At 42.8% G+C, this 19,179-nt stretch overlaps 1 protein-coding gene across 1 annotated transcript in view; it reads right to left on the bottom strand.

Moving 5' to 3' along the window:
* The window catches only part of ATRNL1 (attractin like 1), a 1,044,719-nt gene that overhangs the window by 567,612 nt on the left and 457,928 nt on the right, over positions 1 to 19,179 (bottom strand). Inside the window, exon 21 of the mRNA XM_065407744.1 lies at positions 813 to 865. Within this exon, the coding sequence (XP_065263816.1) occupies positions 813 to 865 (53 nt within the window). The remainder of the gene's footprint in view (positions 1 to 812; positions 866 to 19,179) is intronic.

The raw sequence follows: 19,179 nt of genomic DNA, 5'->3' as shown, positions 1-19,179 counted from the left end.
TTACATAACACAAGAACCAGAGAACACTATGAAATTAATAGCCAGCAGGTTTAAAACAAACACAAGGATATACTTCTACTCATAATGCACAGTCCACCTGTGGAACTCATTGCCAGGGGATGTTGTGAAGGTCAAGAGTATAACTGGGTTCAAAAAAGAATTAGATAAGTTCATAGAGGATAGGTCCATTAATAGCTATTAGCCAGGATGGTCAGGGGTGCAAACCCAAGCTCTGGGTGTCCCTAAACCTCTGAGTAGACAGATCACTTGATATTTGCCCTGTTCTGTTCATGCCCTTTGAAGTACCTTGCACTGGCACTGTCAGAAGACAGGATCTTGGGCTAGATGGACCATTGGTCTGACCCAGTACAGCCATTCTTTTGGTTTTACGTATTGCCCGCAGGGGGTCTTGCTATAGTACTATCCGTCTCCATGTCCCTACCATGAGTTGTGGTTTAAAAGCCACAGTAGAGCCATATTCCCTCTCTGGGCTGACTGAGCTCTTGAATGTTGATCTAGAGTGTCTGATGCAAGAGTTTAGTTGTTCATTCAGGCCTTTGCCTGAGGGAGCAGGTTTCAATGTGTTCAGTTTCAGCTGCAATTTTGAGGGGACTTGCCTAGTTTTTGGTGTTTTAAATAAATTCACAAGTACCTAGAGAGGCCTGAATGGGCATTTTCTTTATACATCAAAAAATAAATATCTACCAAGCATTCTGTCTAATTTGTTTTACAGTGAAAATAAACCCACAATATTATGTGTATACAGTGCTTAATTTGTGAGATTAGAGAAAATGAAGCATTTAAGTACTCACAGTAACACGTTCCCCTGAGTGGATTTCCGAGGTACCTGTTTTCAGAGTCACAGCTGCAGAAATAAAAATGAACTGAATTACTATTAAACACATTTTATAATTTTTAATACAACATTAGAGTGAACATTTTTTCCAAATATAAGGGGACAGTTTTAACTTATTAGACGTGGGGATAAGTAAATGTTTAAGACATTTGATATAAGATAGATCCAAACAAATGCAACAGCACTGTCTTTAGCTATGTATTAAATTCACAAGTAATTTGAGATCTGGAATGTATATCTTGAGAAGTTAAGATGAGAGTTCATAATCTTCAAAATTGTTACATCGTTCATTTTGTTTTGTGTATTTCCTTAGAAAACATGTTCTACAGCAGTAATATACTATACAGTTATTCTTTGTTAACATGCATAATTTCAACCAAATAGTTTAAAAAACAAAAACAATAACCCAATTTTTAAATAATCCGTTTTAAAACAACACTGGCAGAGGCAAAATAAAGAAAATGCTATGGTGCCTTTCAAAATTCATATCTGCTATATCTGCTCTAAATGACAGCTATCATCATTTCCTCTTCATGTTCTCCATAACTCACTTCTTAGCATGGCAGCAATGGGGGGAGGAGGAGTGGCCATTTTTGGTGGGGTTACACACACTGTAGGGATGTAGGATACAAATAATAAATGAGATTGTTCAAAAACTGTTTATGAATATTCTTCGTCATAACTTTTATGTTTATTCCACTGCTAATGTATAACCAACATCTACTCAGAGGTATGCAGTCACAATTCAAATACATCTTGAGAAACAGACTTTTCTAGAAAAATACAGAACCCAAAGAACTACACTATGGCTTTAGGTTACAGCCCAGAGGAAGCGGTGGACACCCTTCAGCTGCACCATTCTGCCCAAGCTCCTGTTATGCTGAAGGGGTAAGAGTAATTTTCAACACCCCTTTATGGGGTGCAGCATACTCCCCCATGTGTCCAGCTAGCTCTGCTAACCAGAGGAAGAAGCCATGGTTTTACCTGCTCCCTGCCTCTAACCATCCATTTCCTGCCCACCTGCTCCCTGAGGGTAACATCTGTGGTGGAGCCCCTGCACTAGACTGAGCACCAGGAACCAAAACCCAAGAGCCCTAACCCAACCGTGAAAAGCTCCATTTCAACTCCCTGTTCTGCTGCGTGACTGTTCCATCCATGCCCAGTCTAGCCCTTAAGCAGCTGAAAATAAACAGTGCTCCTACTACCACTGCTCCAGATGTCTCAATGTCTCTTTTGTTTCCTCTCACATGGCCCCATTATACATGGAATACCCTCCCCAAACCTGTCCTGCAAGTCATCTTCCTCATCTCATTCAAATTCCTCCTTGAAAATCACTTCTGCCATCTTGCCTGTGAGAAGTAGGGGAATAAAAAATGAAGCTGTCCAGATGTGTTCTTGCCTTACTACATAACCATGACCTCTTATTACTGTTACTCTTCCTCTTTTCTCTGTTTATCGCTTTCACTTATGTTGCAGTTCAATTGTGAGCTCTTACGGGGGCAGGAACTATATTTTTGTTTGTGTTAGGTGCCAAACTCATTTTTGGAGCACTGAGAAAATCATTATTATTAATTATAATTTATAACAATAACAATAATGAAATGAGTAAAAACATGAAACAAAACCTAGGATTCCCTAGATGTCTCTAAACAGATCCTCATGTTGCAATTAGCCTTTCAATGATTAATTTCTTGAGATAGTTACTTCTATTGCTAAATAAGATGGGGCAGTAGATATTGTGTAGGTGACAAGGCATATCAATGCCAGAAGTTGAAAAATATCCCTGTCCTATTTATAAAATAAGTTGTTCTCTTCAGCTTTATAACTCTTACGAAATATCCTACAGAATTTCATAGTGATTAAATGAATAAGATGATAAGAAATTACTCTAAAAACCTACATAATTTAATAGAAAATTATAACCTTTCTCTTGGTTTTATGAACCATTCCACAGAATTCTCTAGCAGAGTTATAATTTTCTATTAAATTTTATAGGATGGTTCAGAAAACCAGGAGAAAGGTTATCATTATCTATTAATTTCTATAGAACTTTTTCCCTATTGGGAAGGTCTGGATCACTCAGTTATTGTCACTTTTTGTTTTTCATTGTTTTGTACTCTTCAAGAAACTTGGCTGCAAGAGAATGTTGCATTAGATTTATATTATTTATGAGCAATATTGAAAAACTGCTTAACTTGGATGTCATATCATCTAGCAATTTGTTGAATCTGGAGTATACTCTAATTATAACAGCTTAACTCCTATGAGAAAAACAATTTAAGTTTTAATTTTCTCAAGTCTGTTTTGCTGTTGATCTCCTTAATAGTTCTCCAACGTAATATTTTGTTGTTATTGTGCTCATTTTATTCAAAATTGGGGAAAAATACCACTGAGTCTTTGTTACAACATCATAGAAGAAAATAAGCATCAATGGCATTTACAACATAACTTGATTCTCCCATGGAATTAACGCAGCTTTTCAGAGTTTTGTTTGTTTGTCATTTATACTTTCCAACCAGCTTCATGTACAAAGGGAGAAGAGAATAGCACCCATCACCCTGAAAGAACTGTTGCAAATTACAGTTTAATGGCAAATGTCTCATTCTATATAGCTAAAAACTTCCTAAAATTAGCACTCCAGTAAAAAGTATTATGCTAGACACAGCATTCCCAAGTTGTTATTTTTTGTTCATCTACTCAGTAACCTCAGCACTTATTAAGTGCATATATATTGTATTACACACAAAACAAATGTTAAAACATTATTCATGTGGCAAAGTCAAGCACTGAGAAGTTAGGAAATGCCAGAATTAAGGTTGATTGTGCAACCTTGATTCAGCCCCCTTGTGAATTCATTATGATACAGTCTTTGATTGCACAATCAGATACAGGCCCGCCGACAGGAGGGCAAAAGAGGCAATTGCCCAGGACCTCCCCCAACAGCACTGATCAGCTTGTTTCCGTCCCTGCCAGTGCCTCCCACCCGCCGCTGTCAACTGTTTGGTGGCATGCTGGAGGCGCTGAGGGGAAGGGGGAGGAGCAGGGGGTGGGAAGAGGTGGGGCTGGCCTGGGGGCCGCATGGCTCAGAGGCCAGGACGCAAGAGAGAACCTGGCTGGGGTGGTGGTTTCCGCTCCCTGGCCAGACTCGGGTGCCATGGTCCCTGACAGCCAAGCTGGGCGGGGAGTGGAAGCTGCCTCCTCCCCAGCCAGGCTCTCTCAGGCACAGTGATTTCCCTACACCCCCCCTGAATTTCCCCAACACCCTCCCCCAGTTTTGTGAACTAGTTACATGCCAATTTAGTGACTGTTTGAAAATTTGAATTGAAATTGAAACATTAATACACACTTTAAAAGCATATACAGTGTATGATACAATACGTGTATCTGAAAAAGTATAATAGATTTGAAAAGTATGAAGATAGACTAGCTTCCTTATACAGCTGTTGTTTTTTATGACAATGTCAGTGCATTCATTTCGGTGATGTTGACCAACCTAATAATTTCAAATGATGATTTGTAAGCAAAGTCTAAATGAGCTCTCCCTGACAGCTAGTGATGAGCTGGGGCTGGAGGGAAAGGTTTCGGGACCAGATTGTATTTACATTCACACCTAATCTAGCTAGGTATCCAGCAAACAGAGCTGTGTTGCCCAAGTGATAGATTTTGGCTGGGGTTGGGTTACAAATCACTTAAATGCAGGGGAAGGGGGCGAAATGTTGTTATTCTTATTGTATGAGTAAAGGGCAGTAGAATTGTACTTAGCCTGTGCTGACTTAGGGCATCAAGAGAGAGGGTGGGGACCTGTCCCTCTCCACTGTTTAAAGACAGAGCCAATTAGGCTCCATAGATAGTCTTTTGATCTGTTAAGTGACCACTGCAGCTGAAATCACTGATAATCAGGTCTAAGTGCTTAGTCCTGCTGTGGGGACAGTGTTTCTGTGGAAGAGACGGCCCAGACTGCACTAGCAGTGAGGTTCCCCCACTGAGAGCTCAGCTGAAATCACTGAGAGCTGGGTGAAACCTCAAGAGACCAACTCAGAGGTCACAGTGGCAGGTGGCAGCAGAAGGTGACTGCGCAGGGTCATTGGCAACAGAGTGGTGGAGTGAACGGTGGCACAACAAACAGCAGTGGCCAGAGCGAACAGGGAGCAGCTGGAGGAACAAGCAAAATGCCTTCTTGCCCCCCACCAGGGAGGTGTACTCACGTGAAAACACCTCTGAAACTCTGAGTCTCCACTGACCAAGGACAACACCGGTGAGTGGGGTGCGGTGGAGGGAAAAGTGAGGGGCACATTAAACAAACATTTGTTTGTTGGACTATATTTTAGTGACTTTGCTGCAGAATGCTAGATTTGTGACTGGGAATGGAAATTTATATAAATATGTTTCCTAGTAGGCCAAGATTTTTAAAATGCAGTATTTGCCAAGGTTGTCATCTCACATCGTTGCTATCTTGAGAGGTCATTATGTTGGGGAGTTTCTGTACTAAACATTTTTATTATTATAATTAATTTTTACATAAGAATGGTCATACTGGGTCAGACCAATGGTCCATATAGCCCAGTAGCCTGTCTTCTGACAGTGGTCAAGGCCAGGTGCTTCAGAGGGAATGAACAGAACAGGTAATCATCAAGTGATCCATCCCGTTGCCCATTCCCAGCTTCTGGCAAACAGGCTACGGACACTCAGAGCATGGTGTTGCATCCCTCTCCATCCTGGCTAATAGCCACTGATGGACCTATTCTCCAGGAATTTATCTACTTCTTTTTTTAATCCTGTTATAGTTTTGCTCTTCACAGCATCCCCTGGCAAAGAGTTCCACGGGTTGACTTTATGTTGTGTGAAGAAGTACTTCCTTTTGCTTTTTTAAAACCTGCTGCCTACTAATTTCATTGGGTGACTGCTAGTTCTTGTGCTATGTGAAGGATTAAATAACATTTCCTTATTCACTTTCTTCACACCAGTCAAGATTTTATAGACCTCTATCATATCCACCCTTAGTCGTTTCTTTTCTAAGCTGAAAATTCCCAGTCATTTTAATTTCTCCTCTTGTTTCATATCCCTAATCATTTTAGTTGCCCATCTCTGTACCTTTTCCAATTCCAATATATCTTTTTTGGGATGGGGTGACCAGATCTGCACACAGTATTCAAGGTGTGCACGTACCATGGATTTATATAGAGGCAATATGATATTTTCTATCTTATTATCTATCCCTTTCTTAATGATTCCCAACATTCTGTTTGCTTTTTTGACTGCCGCTGAACATTGAGTGGATGTTTTCAGAGAACTATCCACAATGACTCCAAGATCTCCTTCTTGAGTGTTAACAGCTAATTCAGACTCCATCATTTTGTATGTATAGTTGAGATTGTTTTCCAATGTGCATTACTTTGCATTTATCAACATTGAATTTCATCTGCCATTTTGTTGCCCAGTCCCTCAGTTTTGTGAGATCCCTTCGTAACTCTTCGCAGTCTGCCTGGGACTTAACTATCTTAATAGTTTTGTATCATCTGCAAATTTTGCCACCTCACTGTTTACCCATTTTTCCAGATCATTTATGAATATGTTGAACAGTAATGGTCCCAGTACCGACCCCTCCGGGATACCACTATTTATCTCTCTCCATTCTGAAAACTGTTAATTTATTCCCACCCTTTGTTTTCCATCATTTAACCAGTTACTGATCCATGAGAGGACTTCCCTCTTATCCCATGATGGCTTACTTTTCAAAAGTCAATTTAAATTAAATACATTTTTTTAAAAAAATTATATTTTTTTAGAAATCTAGACCTGTTATGTGTTTTGGTGTAACTTGCATTAGCCTTATGTTAAATTTGCATTATCCTAACAAAACATTTACTTTATTTATCTCTCTCATTGGCCATGACACCCCCCCCGGCCGTAAATTCTAATGCCCCCCCTAATTTCAATTCCTGGGAAACCACTGCTCAGGCATTAAAAGCGGCTCCCTCCTGCTCCCTGCCTGGGCTCCTGCCCGCCAGGGAGAGCAGCAGAATGAGCTGGGGGGGGGGGGGGTAGGTGCAGCAGGAGGACAAAGCACCTCCCCCGCAGGTAACATGGGGCAGGGAGAGCACGGTGGCCCTGGGCTGGGCAAGGGGGGGACAACACATGACCTGCCCTTTAGATCATGCCCCAGTTGTATATGGGGCACCCTCAGGGAAGGGGGCAGAACAGGGTGGGAAGAGGTGGGGTGGGGGTGGGGCATTGGGGGAAGGGCCTAGGACTGAGCGTGGGGGGGTTGAGCACGCCCCGGGAAATCTGGAATTCGGCGCCTCTGCTCCTAGGCGCATACGGGGCGGTACCGGTGGCAGCAAAGGCAGCTGGGCGGGCATGTGGAAGCCTAGTCTACCCTTCAGAGTCCCAGTACCCACCTCCCTCCAACTCTCAGTCACTCTGCCTGTCCACATCCAGTCCCGGTCTCCTTGCCCTGACACTCCTAGTCCCACAGCTACTCACCCAGTCTCTCTCCCTCCACTCTCTCCCCAGCTCCTTATCCCAGTCTCCCCCTATTTGGTTTCTTGGTGCAGTCTCTGCCGAGCTAATCCCAGGTATTTCCCAACATCCCAGTCAGATGTTTCCCCTTCCCTCCAACTCCATTCCCCCTCACGCTAGTTCTTAGTCCCAGTCTCCTTGTCCAGTCTGCATCCTTCCCACACATCATCATCTGCTCTCATTGCTAGCCAACTGATTCTCAGGTTTCTCCTCCCTTTTCCCTCCCCAACTCCCATCCCAGTGTCTTTGACTATCCAGTTTCCACCTCCTCTCTGTCCCCAGTTCATGGTCCCAGTCTCCTTGCTTAATCAGTAGCAGACTCCCTCATCTCCCAGTCACAGTTTCTCTCCTCACGTCCAGTCCCCATCACACCAGACTACTTATCCCTATCTACTCCTTTCCCTCCCCTGGCTCTGTCTTTTGTCCACTCTGCATTCAAATCATACAGCTTCCTCCTCTACACAGCCTCTGTGCCAGGAGGAGGATCACAGAGAATGTGGGAGTAACAGACTCCCTCCTCACAGCTCCACTACTTGGCCCTTTTTCGGCCTGGAGAAGCTGCGAACAGGCATTCCAGGCAAAGTCCAGCTTAATCCCTATAGCTCTGTGTTGGAGCATGCTCAGTCACTTGGGTAGCATGTGAGATAGAATGGGGCAAACTCAGTTGCTCTCTGTGGAAGGCTCAAGTGCAGTCTGGTCAGAACTAGAGCTGTGAGAGGCTCAAGAATGCTCAGTTTGGATAGAATCTTCAAGAGTTTAGCGGCTAAAAATCAAAGGAGTTTCCACTGAGCATGAGAGAAATATCATTTTTCTAAAACTGTTGTGGCCAAATCTTTCCAGATTTTTATGGGGATGGCATAAGGCACATCCCTGACACAAAGTCCATGCTCTGTCAAATGTCAAGTTTTTGCTCCAAAGCATGAAGGTGCTAGAGATATTCAAAGAAAAAGTCTTAATTTTTAACACAGGTACACCAACGTATTTTTTGGAAATTGCTGAACCATTTTGGCTCAAATTTTCCCAAAAAATTCAGCCGGAGGCAGATATCTGGCATAGAAAATTTATCTCACTTAAAGTCTGACAAAATTATAAGCAACTGAAAACAGGGTCTTTATCATGGGAAGTGTCAGGCAACCTTAACAATAGAATCATAGAACTGGAAAGAACCTCAAGAGATCATCTAGTTCAGTCCCCTGGATTCATGGCAAGAGTATTAGCTAGACCATCCCTGACAGGGGGTTGTCTTACCTGCTTTTAAAAATCTCCAATGATGGAGATTCCACAACCTCCAGAGGCAATGTGTTCCAGTGCTTAACCACCTTGACAGTTAGGAAGTTTTTCCTAATGTCCAACCTAAACCACCCTTGCTGCAGTTTAAGACCATTGCTTCTTGTCCTATCCTCAGAGGTTAAGGAGAATAATTTTTCTGCTTCCCCATTGTAATAACCTTTTTATGTACTTGAAAACTGTTATGTCCCCTCTCAGTCTTCTCTTCTCCAAACTAAACAAACCCAGTTTTTTCAATCTTCCCACATAGGTCATGTTTTCTAGACCTTTAATCATTTTTGTTGCTTTTCTCTGGACTTTCTCCAATTTGTCTACATCTTTCCTGAAATGTGGCACCCAGAACTGGATGCAATACTCCAGCTGAGACCTAATCATCATGGAGTAGAGCGGAAGAGTTACTTCTTGTGTCTTTCTTACAAAACTCCTACTAATACATCCCAGAATGATGTTTGCTTTCTCAGCAACAGTGTTACACTGTTGACTCGTATTTAGCTTGTGAACTACTAGGGCCCCCAGATCCATTTTTGCAGTACTGCTTCCTAGGCAGTCATTTCCCATTTTGTATGTGTGCAACTGATTGTTCCTTCCTAAGTGGACTACTTTGCATTTGTCCTTGTTGACTTTTTTACTTAGATCATTTCTCCAGTTTGTCCAGATCATTTTGAATTTTAACCCTATCCTCCAAAGCACTTGCAACCCCTCCCAGCTTGGTTTTGTCCACAAACTTTATAAGTGTACTCTCTCTAAATCATTGATGGGAGATATTAAACAGAACTGTACCCAGAACTGGTCCCTGAGGGACCCCACTCGAGATGCCCTTCCAGCATGACTGTGAACCACTGATAACTACTCTCCGGGAATGGTTTTCAACCTTATAGTAGCTCCATCTAGGTTGTATTTCTCTAGTTTGTTTATAAGTCATCCATGCAAGACGGTATCAAAAGCCTTACTATAGTCAAGATATACCATGTCTACTGCCTCCTCCCATCCACAAGGCTTGTGCCCTGTCAAAGAAAGCTATTAGTTGGTTTGGCATGATTTGTTCTTGACAAATCCATGATGACTGTTCTTCTCACCTTATTATCTTCTACCTGTTTGCAAATTGATTGCACATTGATTGATTTTAGGTGGTGTTACAGACATGCCTATAATAAAAATTCTCCACTTTCATTGAAAAGCCTGTGGGTGGATTTCAATGAATGAAATCACCACAAGGATCCCTCCACTAAACTCCACGCTAACCATTTCAGCAGAAGAAATGTTTCCCCACCACCTCAACCCCTGAAGAAAACATCTTGCCCTCAGAGCTGCAATCTTCTGGCTCTGCTATGGCCTCTCCTCCTGGCTCCATGGTAGCATTAGATCTATGGGAGAGGGAAGGTCTACAGAAAATATACCACCAGACTGTGTTAACTTTTCTGCATAAACTCAATGGGGCCAGACAAAGATGATGTGTTTGTCCAGCCTCCAGCCCCAACCCCAGTCTACAATCTCTTCTAGTTTCCTAATACAGATACTGGAGCCATGGAGGGCTCCCCTCAATACATCGATCTGGGGCTGATGATTACAGGCAATAATAGTACTTTTTACTATTGTACTTGACCTTTCATCCAAAGATTGCAAAGCACTTTAAGTAACTTGATTTCTCACAGTAGTCTCATAGCTTGAACATAGGCATATAAAATTACACCCAGTTTTGGGGAATGTCTTTAAGTTGGTAACTTTTAAAAGAAGAGTTAAGGCACAATGCTCTATTTATTTTCTTTTAAAAATGGAGCATTTTAAAGAATCTGCTTTTCTTTCCCTGTCATTAAGATTGTTCAACATTGCCTATTACAGTAGCAAGACTATATATTGTGTAACAGGTATAATTACATGACGCAAGTTATTGTGAGATAACAGGACATTTTTGATTGCTCTGTCCCTTAGATTTTTTCAATGATAGAATTAGTTTATTACAAGTTAGGCAGTATTCAGAAAATACCATATTTTATATCGGAACACAAATGTCCTCAGTTTTACAAAACAAAAAGGAAAAAATTCTGGACTATTCAGCTTACACAGATTGTAAATTCCTTGATCTGAATCTATGAGACTTAACGCTTTATAGAAAAAATATAACAATAAAAACCTTCTTAAATCTGAACAGTCTTGAAAGTTTCAAGATTCATATATAAGGTTGCCCACTTTAGGAATCACGTAATGATTTAAATGTTCACAACTTTGAAGTATTCTGACTACAATGCCTGTCCAAACGCATGTTTTTGTATTGTACTGTTTTTATTATCTGTTGTTTCAGTCTATGACTCTAAAAGTAAGCACTTTACATCTAGGAACCTGCTATTTGTTTGGTAAGACTCTGTACTGAACTGTTCGGTGTTTACCTATAAAACTACACAAATAATAACTTCTACCGTGAAATGAAGAGGTATTTAATTGTACAGGATTCCTTCAAAAATTTAATCATGAAAAATAATTCTGTGACAAAGCAAATGTATTATTTCTAACAGGAAACTACTCAAAGTTTATTGAATTCCATATCAGTAAAGCATAATCTATCTGTACTGATCAATGGAAAATACTTTTTTTTGGAATTCTCTTTTTTCTTCAAATAATCTTTCTTATCAGATTTGTGATAATGATCTTCTTTTTACTAATCTATGCTGACTATCCTTAATTAAATCTAGTATTTCCACATGACAAATTATCCTGTCCTTGATTATGGATTCCTCACTCCCCAAGCATGCAGATCTTTTATTATTACAGTAGCACCTATAAGGCTCATTGTGCTAGCCATCTCTCACAAGCATATAGTGAGAGATAATCACCCTGAATAATTTATAACCTAAATATGCAAGACAGACAAGGGGTGAGAGAGGAAACACATAAAGTGAAGTGGCTTTCCCAATGTCACAGAGCAGGTCAGACACAGAAGCAGGCCCAGAACCCAGGTCTCCCCATTCAGTGGCTTGTCTATCAGATCAAATTGCCTTCCACAGGCATGTAGTTGACTGGATCTTCCCAGATTCCCATCCCAAGGATGTCATACAACACAACTTTGATGTAAATAAAAATAAATATCTAAACCAAAAAAAAGTGCACATAACTTGAAAATATCCGTACAGTCTGTCTAAAGCAACCTAAATATCAATACTCAGAGAGTTGTTGAAAAAAGAGTGAATTATAAGGAAGAATTTGACTGCATTTTTAGTACTTAATGTTTTGCAATTTAATCTCACATAAGTATCCATTTTTGTCTCTAAGAACCATTAACTCCTGCAAACAGCTATAGAATTGACCTTCAACACTCCTGAAGGAAATATGACAATGCAATTTTACAGTTAGCCATTTTAGCTGTTCTGGCATAATGCATGAAGAACTGATGTAATGCCTGTAATATAAAACCAAGCTAAGCAATGCATTGTACAGCAACAAAATATTTTGATATACTTCCTTCTTTTTTTGCCTATTTTCAGTTGAAAGAAACTGCTTAAATGTAAAGATTTGCAGCACTGTAAAAAATGAATTAAATAGGTTTTTTTTAAAGTAACCTGCATTTATTTTTTTCATAAGAATACATACTCTAGCTTCCAGTTCATTTCTGCCTAGTAGTTTGATACTCTTCATACTGTCCTATTAAGCATGTGTATTGCTTTTTATAAGTCAAGAAATATGGTTTCAATTACAAAAGCCCTAGTCACTGAATTAATTCTATCATTATAGTACTTTAGTTATTACAGTAATTGTTTTGTACTTTTCAAAAAATCCAATATATTGTTTTGAATAGTATCTACTTTCAAATGCACTTACAGTATTTGGTTATACTTGAAACATATTGTATATTTCAAATCTTTGAAGAAGCAATTACATTAGATACTTTATATATGCTATAGGACTATGATCATTTGCTTTAAGTGGTAATAATGAATTATCAGTACTACTCTGGCATGTTTCCAAAGATACATCTCCTATTTTCAAGGACAAAGGAAAGAATGTTTTAAACAGATTACTTACAAAATCTATGGTTTGGTCATTGACCTTTTGATGGCCTGCTATTTCCAGTTATTCTCTAACCCTTTCAATTCGTTTTGTGGTTAGGTATCACATCTGTTATTTTTGTTCTAACCGGTTATTTTGGTTCTTTCCAAGTTTCAAGTTGTGGTGTACCTGTTAAGTTTAAAAGGGCGTGCAATGCGAACCTATTTCAATGCATCCTCTGTGTTAAAGGTCGCAACCAAATATGGACCTTATGCTTTAGCTTATCACATCTGACTAGGTGAAAGGGGGGGATGGATAGCTCAGTGGTTTGAGCATTGGCCTGCTAAACCCAGGGTTGTGAGTTCAATCCTTGAGGGGGCCACCAAGGGAGGGGCAAAATCAGTACTTGGTCCTGCTAGTGAAGGCAGGACTCAATGACCTTTCAAGGTCCCTTCCAGTTTTAGGAGATAGGATATCTCCATTAAAAAAAAAAAAAAAAAGTCCCAAACATATGTATGGTAACTTTGCCCTAGCTCAAAATATAGGACCTGTAGGTCCCTTGCGTTACAGTCAAAATATACTCTAATATAAACTTATTATAATAAAACAAATATGCAAACCCATAAGAAAAGATGTGCAAGCAAGCAAGCTAGCCTTAGCTGTATCTCATGTACTTGTTATGTACATCAGTTCATTGCCAGCACACTTCTGTGGTTGAATAATGTACCTGCAGTCAGAATTTCCCCTTAAACTTTATTTTCAGCTCCCCAAATACTTGGGGTTTTCCATTGGGCTGTTTATCTGTGCAAAGTTTGTTTGTTCAAAGTTCATAGGCCTCAAGCCTTATGCTAACTTGCTGAAGCTGATGTCTTACAGGATACAGGCCTGTAGGTTTCTTACATTACTGCAGAATATAATGCAAAGCAGAATATAATGCAAAGCAATGAATATAATAAAGGCAAGCTAGCCCACTGGGCTACATTGTTTTAATTTATGAAAGCACCTATCATATTGTCTCTAGGCACTTGATGGTTTAAATATAATCTTTTATTAAGCTGCACTAAGCAGTGTACTGTGTCTATCCTGTGTCCTATCATAAGCATGCTTCTATGCATATGTTGATTTAATATCTAAAAAAAGTTGCATGACCACTGAAGACATTCAAGTATTGCACCCTTTCAAGGAGTATAACCTAATAAAAACATGTAAGTAAAGAGTCAGAATTTATTGCCTGTTTCCCAGCAACAAAAGGTGCACTGTCATGTTACTCCTACTCTTCATACAATATAAGCTATGATTAATTTTACAATAGTGGCTTCTAGGATATTTTGGATCAATAATAATGGTTGAAATGACTTCCTTGTGCAGAGGACCAGCACAAATTCTATGCACCACACAAGTCCCAGTTAAGAAGTGCACGTGAGTTGTACTGGCCCTCTACACAAAGGTGAATTTCACCCAACTTGAATGAATACAGGATTTCTGAGGGGCTTCTGGATTTGCCCACGGACTGATAGGAAAGAGTGAAATGTCCTGAGGTCAGCTTATGCAGCACCAAGAGAACACAGATATAGTGAAATAACCTGTGCATAGGTGCATTGCCATATACGGGCCCATTTCACTCATTTTGTGAACCTTACACAAAAATGCCACATATCTCAAATGCCCATACATAGTGAGTTCTGTACCCTAATTTGACATTGGCACCTTTGGGCGGCATTTGCAAGTTAAGTTCTCTCTGAGTCTTTCAGCTGGACTCAGACAGTTGAAGAAAATAGACAAGACGTTTTTGTGGGGCCCAAGTGAAGGGATCCATTTGAGCCTGATTTCCCCTCTACTCACTCGTGGAAACTGTATATCTTCAGCCTAGATGATCCATAAGCATCACCCCTTGCGGCAACAACCCTCACCACCATCTTCCCCATATCTGACAGAACCGAAACCCAAACTAGATTTACATCCTCATGAACAAGCTTTTTAAGGTCCTAGGATTTTCTTGGGGAAGAATCTTGACCAGGGTGGTGACCTTGTTCCATAGTTCCTCCTGACCCATGATTAATGAAGGGCTGGTGACCCATATGAGAAGACTTGCAACTGCAGAGTGGTAAACCCTTCATTCAAATGAATCCCACTGCCAGAGATCAGGATTTGGGGACACAATACCATAAGTGTGGCTGGTCTTTCCTCTAGCCATGGCTATGTTTAATCCCAAACCTTGTAGAGAAGATGGGAGATGTAGCTCACATCCTCCTCAGAGAGAATATTTTTTACTCAACTGTCTTCCAGACTGAAGCAGTTTCTGTGACTCTATCAAACCATTATTAGATGTTCAAAATACACGGTGCAAGGTCTTGTTAACTGTATTAGATGTTGAGTCCTCATTCCAATATCTCAGTCATGGCTCCCAAATTCCTAGGCCACTTTTAACTCTAAATTAACTTTCTTGGACTGCTCCTGTAGAAACCTAGGGAAGGTAGGATCCTCCCCAGTGGAGTCAATGCCACAGTGTTTCTCAGGAGTAGAACAGTATTTGGCATCACATGATTCAGACAGATGAGACGTCTGGTTCTTCTGAGTCCAAACAGCAGCCTTCATAAGACTGATCCCCTGCTTCCCCACCCATACAGCTTGAATTGAAGCATCATCAGTGTTCCAGGAAGCACTGACACTGCCTGTACGCGAGCCCTGAGTTTAAGAGGTAGTGGGAGTGCTGGCATCAAGACCGCAGTTTACCACACTGAGAACACTGACTCTCTGGGTATAACCACTGGCTTCAATAGAAAAAGTGCTGTGACTGCACAGAAAGATCCTACCTTTGCCAATGCACAGTGACTGGGCCAGATCAATGAGCATGTATTGATACCTAGACTCATTGACCACACCTCTGCTTCAAACACATGACTTCAAGTGGAGAAAATCCAGAGGTCTTGATTTAAAACTGCCTAGATTTTGGAGCTTTGAAAGAAATGCACTGATGGTCTACTGGCACTCTCGAAATGTCTTCTGCATCAGCCTCTTGTATGGACTCTAATAAGCTGGTGCTCACTACCACTCAAATTCTTATGCCCCTACAGTATCAAGAAATCAATGCTTGGGGAAGCCCTCAGCTTCACCTGTAATAGTGCAGGATAGGGAACTGCCTCACTGGGTTTATCAGAGGTGAAGTAGGGTCTGCACCAATGCATGAATTGTTGGCACTGAGTCCTGCCACTCAGGGGTGTTTACACTTGTCAGCTCTCTAAGCCAGCCTCATTACTGGAGCTTCCCTGGTGAGCCTCAAGTCGACAGCGCTTGCACCGCTGATTTCCCCGACAGCCAGGAGCTCTTCATCACCCTTACCGAGATCCCCTACCAACCGTCCACAGCCGTTACCCCGGACACCGAATCAGGGGAAGGATCAAGCAGTGAGTGCTTTAAACATCTAAACATTTAATTTTAACATAACTGGAATATTTATATTGTTAAGAATGGGCTTTTCATTCACTCATTTAAACATAGAAACTTTTATTTATAACAAAACAGGAATATTAACTATATTAGCAATTTGGTGTTCATGATTTAGTTGGCTTAGTCAACTATTTAGTCCTAACTCTGTATAAAAAATCAAATAATGTCCGGATATTCATGATTAGGCCACCACAGGACGCTCCACTCTGTAGTCCCTTATGCTGCACTTAAAGGAAAAGACGGTCAATGTGCCCGGGAATGGACAGAGAGTCCTCCTGGGATAGCTCGGCATAGCTCTCCTGGAGGTACCGCTCAAGCATGCGCATCAGGTTCCGCGGCAGGGCGATCTTGCTCGGTCCACCGTGGTAACACACGTTCCCACGCCATGAGTCCATTAGGTAGTCCGGGATCATGGCACGGCACAGCATGGCGGCATACGGCCCTGGCCTCTGCATGGTCTCCCGAAGCATCCTTCCCCTCTCGGTCTCCGAGAGTAATATCACACATGACGCCCTGCTTTAAATTAGGGAGGGGAATGTTAGTATTGGGACTGCTTTGCAGCCACGCGGTGGAGGCGGCAGAGGGGCAGCATACAGGGAGCTTTCCCGGGGACAGCCGCGAGGTGGTGGGACAGGGGCAGAGCTCATGCTTCCCTGATTGCTGCCAGCAGAGAGTGGCCTTGCATTCAGTGCGAAAGGAGCCCAGTGCTACTATTACATTTTTAAGCTGCCACAAGTCTACGGCTTACCATGCTTTCCTGCAACAGAAGTAGAGGTGTCCTGCCACGCTTCTCTGATCGCAACTGCAGGACCCCAGGCACTGAAGGCGAGGGCCGAAAATTCGACCTTGTCCTGAGTGCGCATGTGAAAGGTCCAGTGCATGGTGTTGTTCACAGAGAAAGACTATGTTCTTTGTTAGCAACTTCATTTATCTGTCTTAGGAATTCACTCCCTTTTTCCCATTCCCACAGACACATCTGCGACTGTCTCCCAACCCAGCCTGGCATCACACTCCCAGAGGCTAGCGCAGATTAGGAGAAGGAAGAGGAAGACGCGTGAAGACATGTTTTATGAACTTATGGACTGCTCACGAGAGCAGGCAGCCCAGACGACACAGTGGAGGGAGAACTTGTCACAAATGCACAGAGCAGTCATGGAACGGGAGGAGAGGTGGCGCCAGGAGGACCAGCAGGCTACTCAAACCCTGCTTGGACTAATGAGGGAGCAAACGGAGACGCTCCGGCGCCTAGTGGATGTTCTGCAAGACCGGAGGCAGGAGGACAGAGCCCTGCTGCTGTCTATCTCTAACCGCCCTCCCCCGCCACCAAGTCCCACACCCCCCTCACCAAAAGTCCAAAGAAGGAGGGGCGGCAAGGGCCGTTAAAACTTTCAGTCGGCCCCTGCACACTGCTGCAGCACTGGAAGGCTCTCGTTCCACAAAGTTTGAAAAGTCCTTTCCTACACATCTCACACTAGCCCACGTCCAAGTTTCCTCCCCCCCCCTTTTCATGTGCGGTTCATAATAAAACATCTGTTTCTGTTAAGTACTGTTTCCGAGAGTGTCTTTTAGAGGGGATTCTGTCTGAAGGGGGGGAAGGGGTTTGTTACTTGGACAGGACAGTCACCTGTAGCAGGCTACAGAGGCGGGGGCAGGTCCAGCATCAGGACACATACACAGTGCAGTCACCAGTTACCCTGGTCAGTCTGGGAGGCGGTTTTCATGTTCTGGGGTGCGAGGGGGTTGATCTGTGACTTTGTGGCGGGGGAGGGCAGTTAGAGATCTTATGCCGCGGTCCTTATCCTGGATCACAGAGCCACGCAGCAGGGGGTCTGTTACCCTCCGCCCCCTGCCAGAAAGTCACTTGGCCGACACATACACGCAGTCCCGCCCAGGACTGCTGGCAGGCTGCGTTGAAACAACCAATCCAGCACTGCGGAGCCTGTCATTCCCGGAGTTTAGAAGCATCATTTGCATCAGAACACTAAACCCGCCCCCCGCCACAGTCTGCGTCCCCGGTTTAAAACATTCCCGCGAAAACAGTAAGAAAGAGAACTTTGTTCATTAACAAAACGGAACAGATTTTATTTGTTGGGAAGGTGGGGAAGGGGGTATGTAACTTGGAAGGATAGTCAACAGTAACTGGGTAAAGAAACGGGGGCAGGTTCAGCATCTGTGTCCACAAAGTAAACAGTCACTGGAGACCCTGCTCAGTCAGGAACCTGGCTTTCAAAGCCTCCCTGATGCACAGCGCGTCCCGCTGGGATCTTCTAATCGCCCAGCTGTCTGGCTGGGCATAATCAGAAGCCAGACTATTTGCCTCAACCTCCCACCCCGCCATAAAGGTCTCCCCCTTGCTCTCACACAAATTGTGGAGCACACAGCAAGCAGCTATCACAATGGGGATATTGGTCTCGCTGAGATCACAGCGAGTGAGTAGGCTTCTCCATCTCCCCTTGAGACGGCCAAAAGCACACTCCACCACCATTCTGCACTTGCTGAGCCGGTAGTTGAAGAGTTCTTTCCCTGAGTCCAGGGCGCCAGTGTAGGGCTTCATGAGCCAGGGCATTAGCGGGTATGCAGGGTCCCCGAGGATGACTGTAGGCATCTCCACATCCCCAACAGTTACTTTGTGGTCCGGGAAGTAAAGACCTTCCTGCAGCCGTCTAAACAGACCAGAGTTCCTGAAAACCCGAGCGTCATGAACCTTGCCAGGCCATCCAACGTTGATATTAGTAAAACGTCCCCGATGGTCCACCAGTGCTTGCAGCACCATGGAAAAGTATCCCTTTCGGTTGATGTACTGGCTGGCCTGGTGGTCCGGTCCCAGGATAGGGATGTGAGTCCCATCTATAGCCCCACCGCAGTTTGGGAATCCCATCTCGGCAAAGCCATCTATGATGAGCTCCACGTTTCCCAGGGTCACTACCTTAGATAGCAGTAGCTTGACGATTGCCTTGGCTACTTGCATGACAGCAACCCCCACGGTAGACTTGCCCACACCAAAGTGGTTAGCAACGGACCGGTAGCTGTCTGGCGTTGCGAGCTTCCAGAGGGCTATGGCCACTCGCTTTTGGACAGTCAGGGCTGCCCGC

The sequence above is a fragment of the Emys orbicularis genome, chromosome 7 (assembly GCF_028017835.1).
Source record: "Emys orbicularis isolate rEmyOrb1 chromosome 7, rEmyOrb1.hap1, whole genome shotgun sequence".
Classification (NCBI taxonomy): domain Eukaryota; kingdom Metazoa; phylum Chordata; order Testudines; family Emydidae; genus Emys; species Emys orbicularis.
Note: the sequence above shows the minus strand (reverse complement) of the source record. Positions and strands in the feature narration are given on the sequence as shown.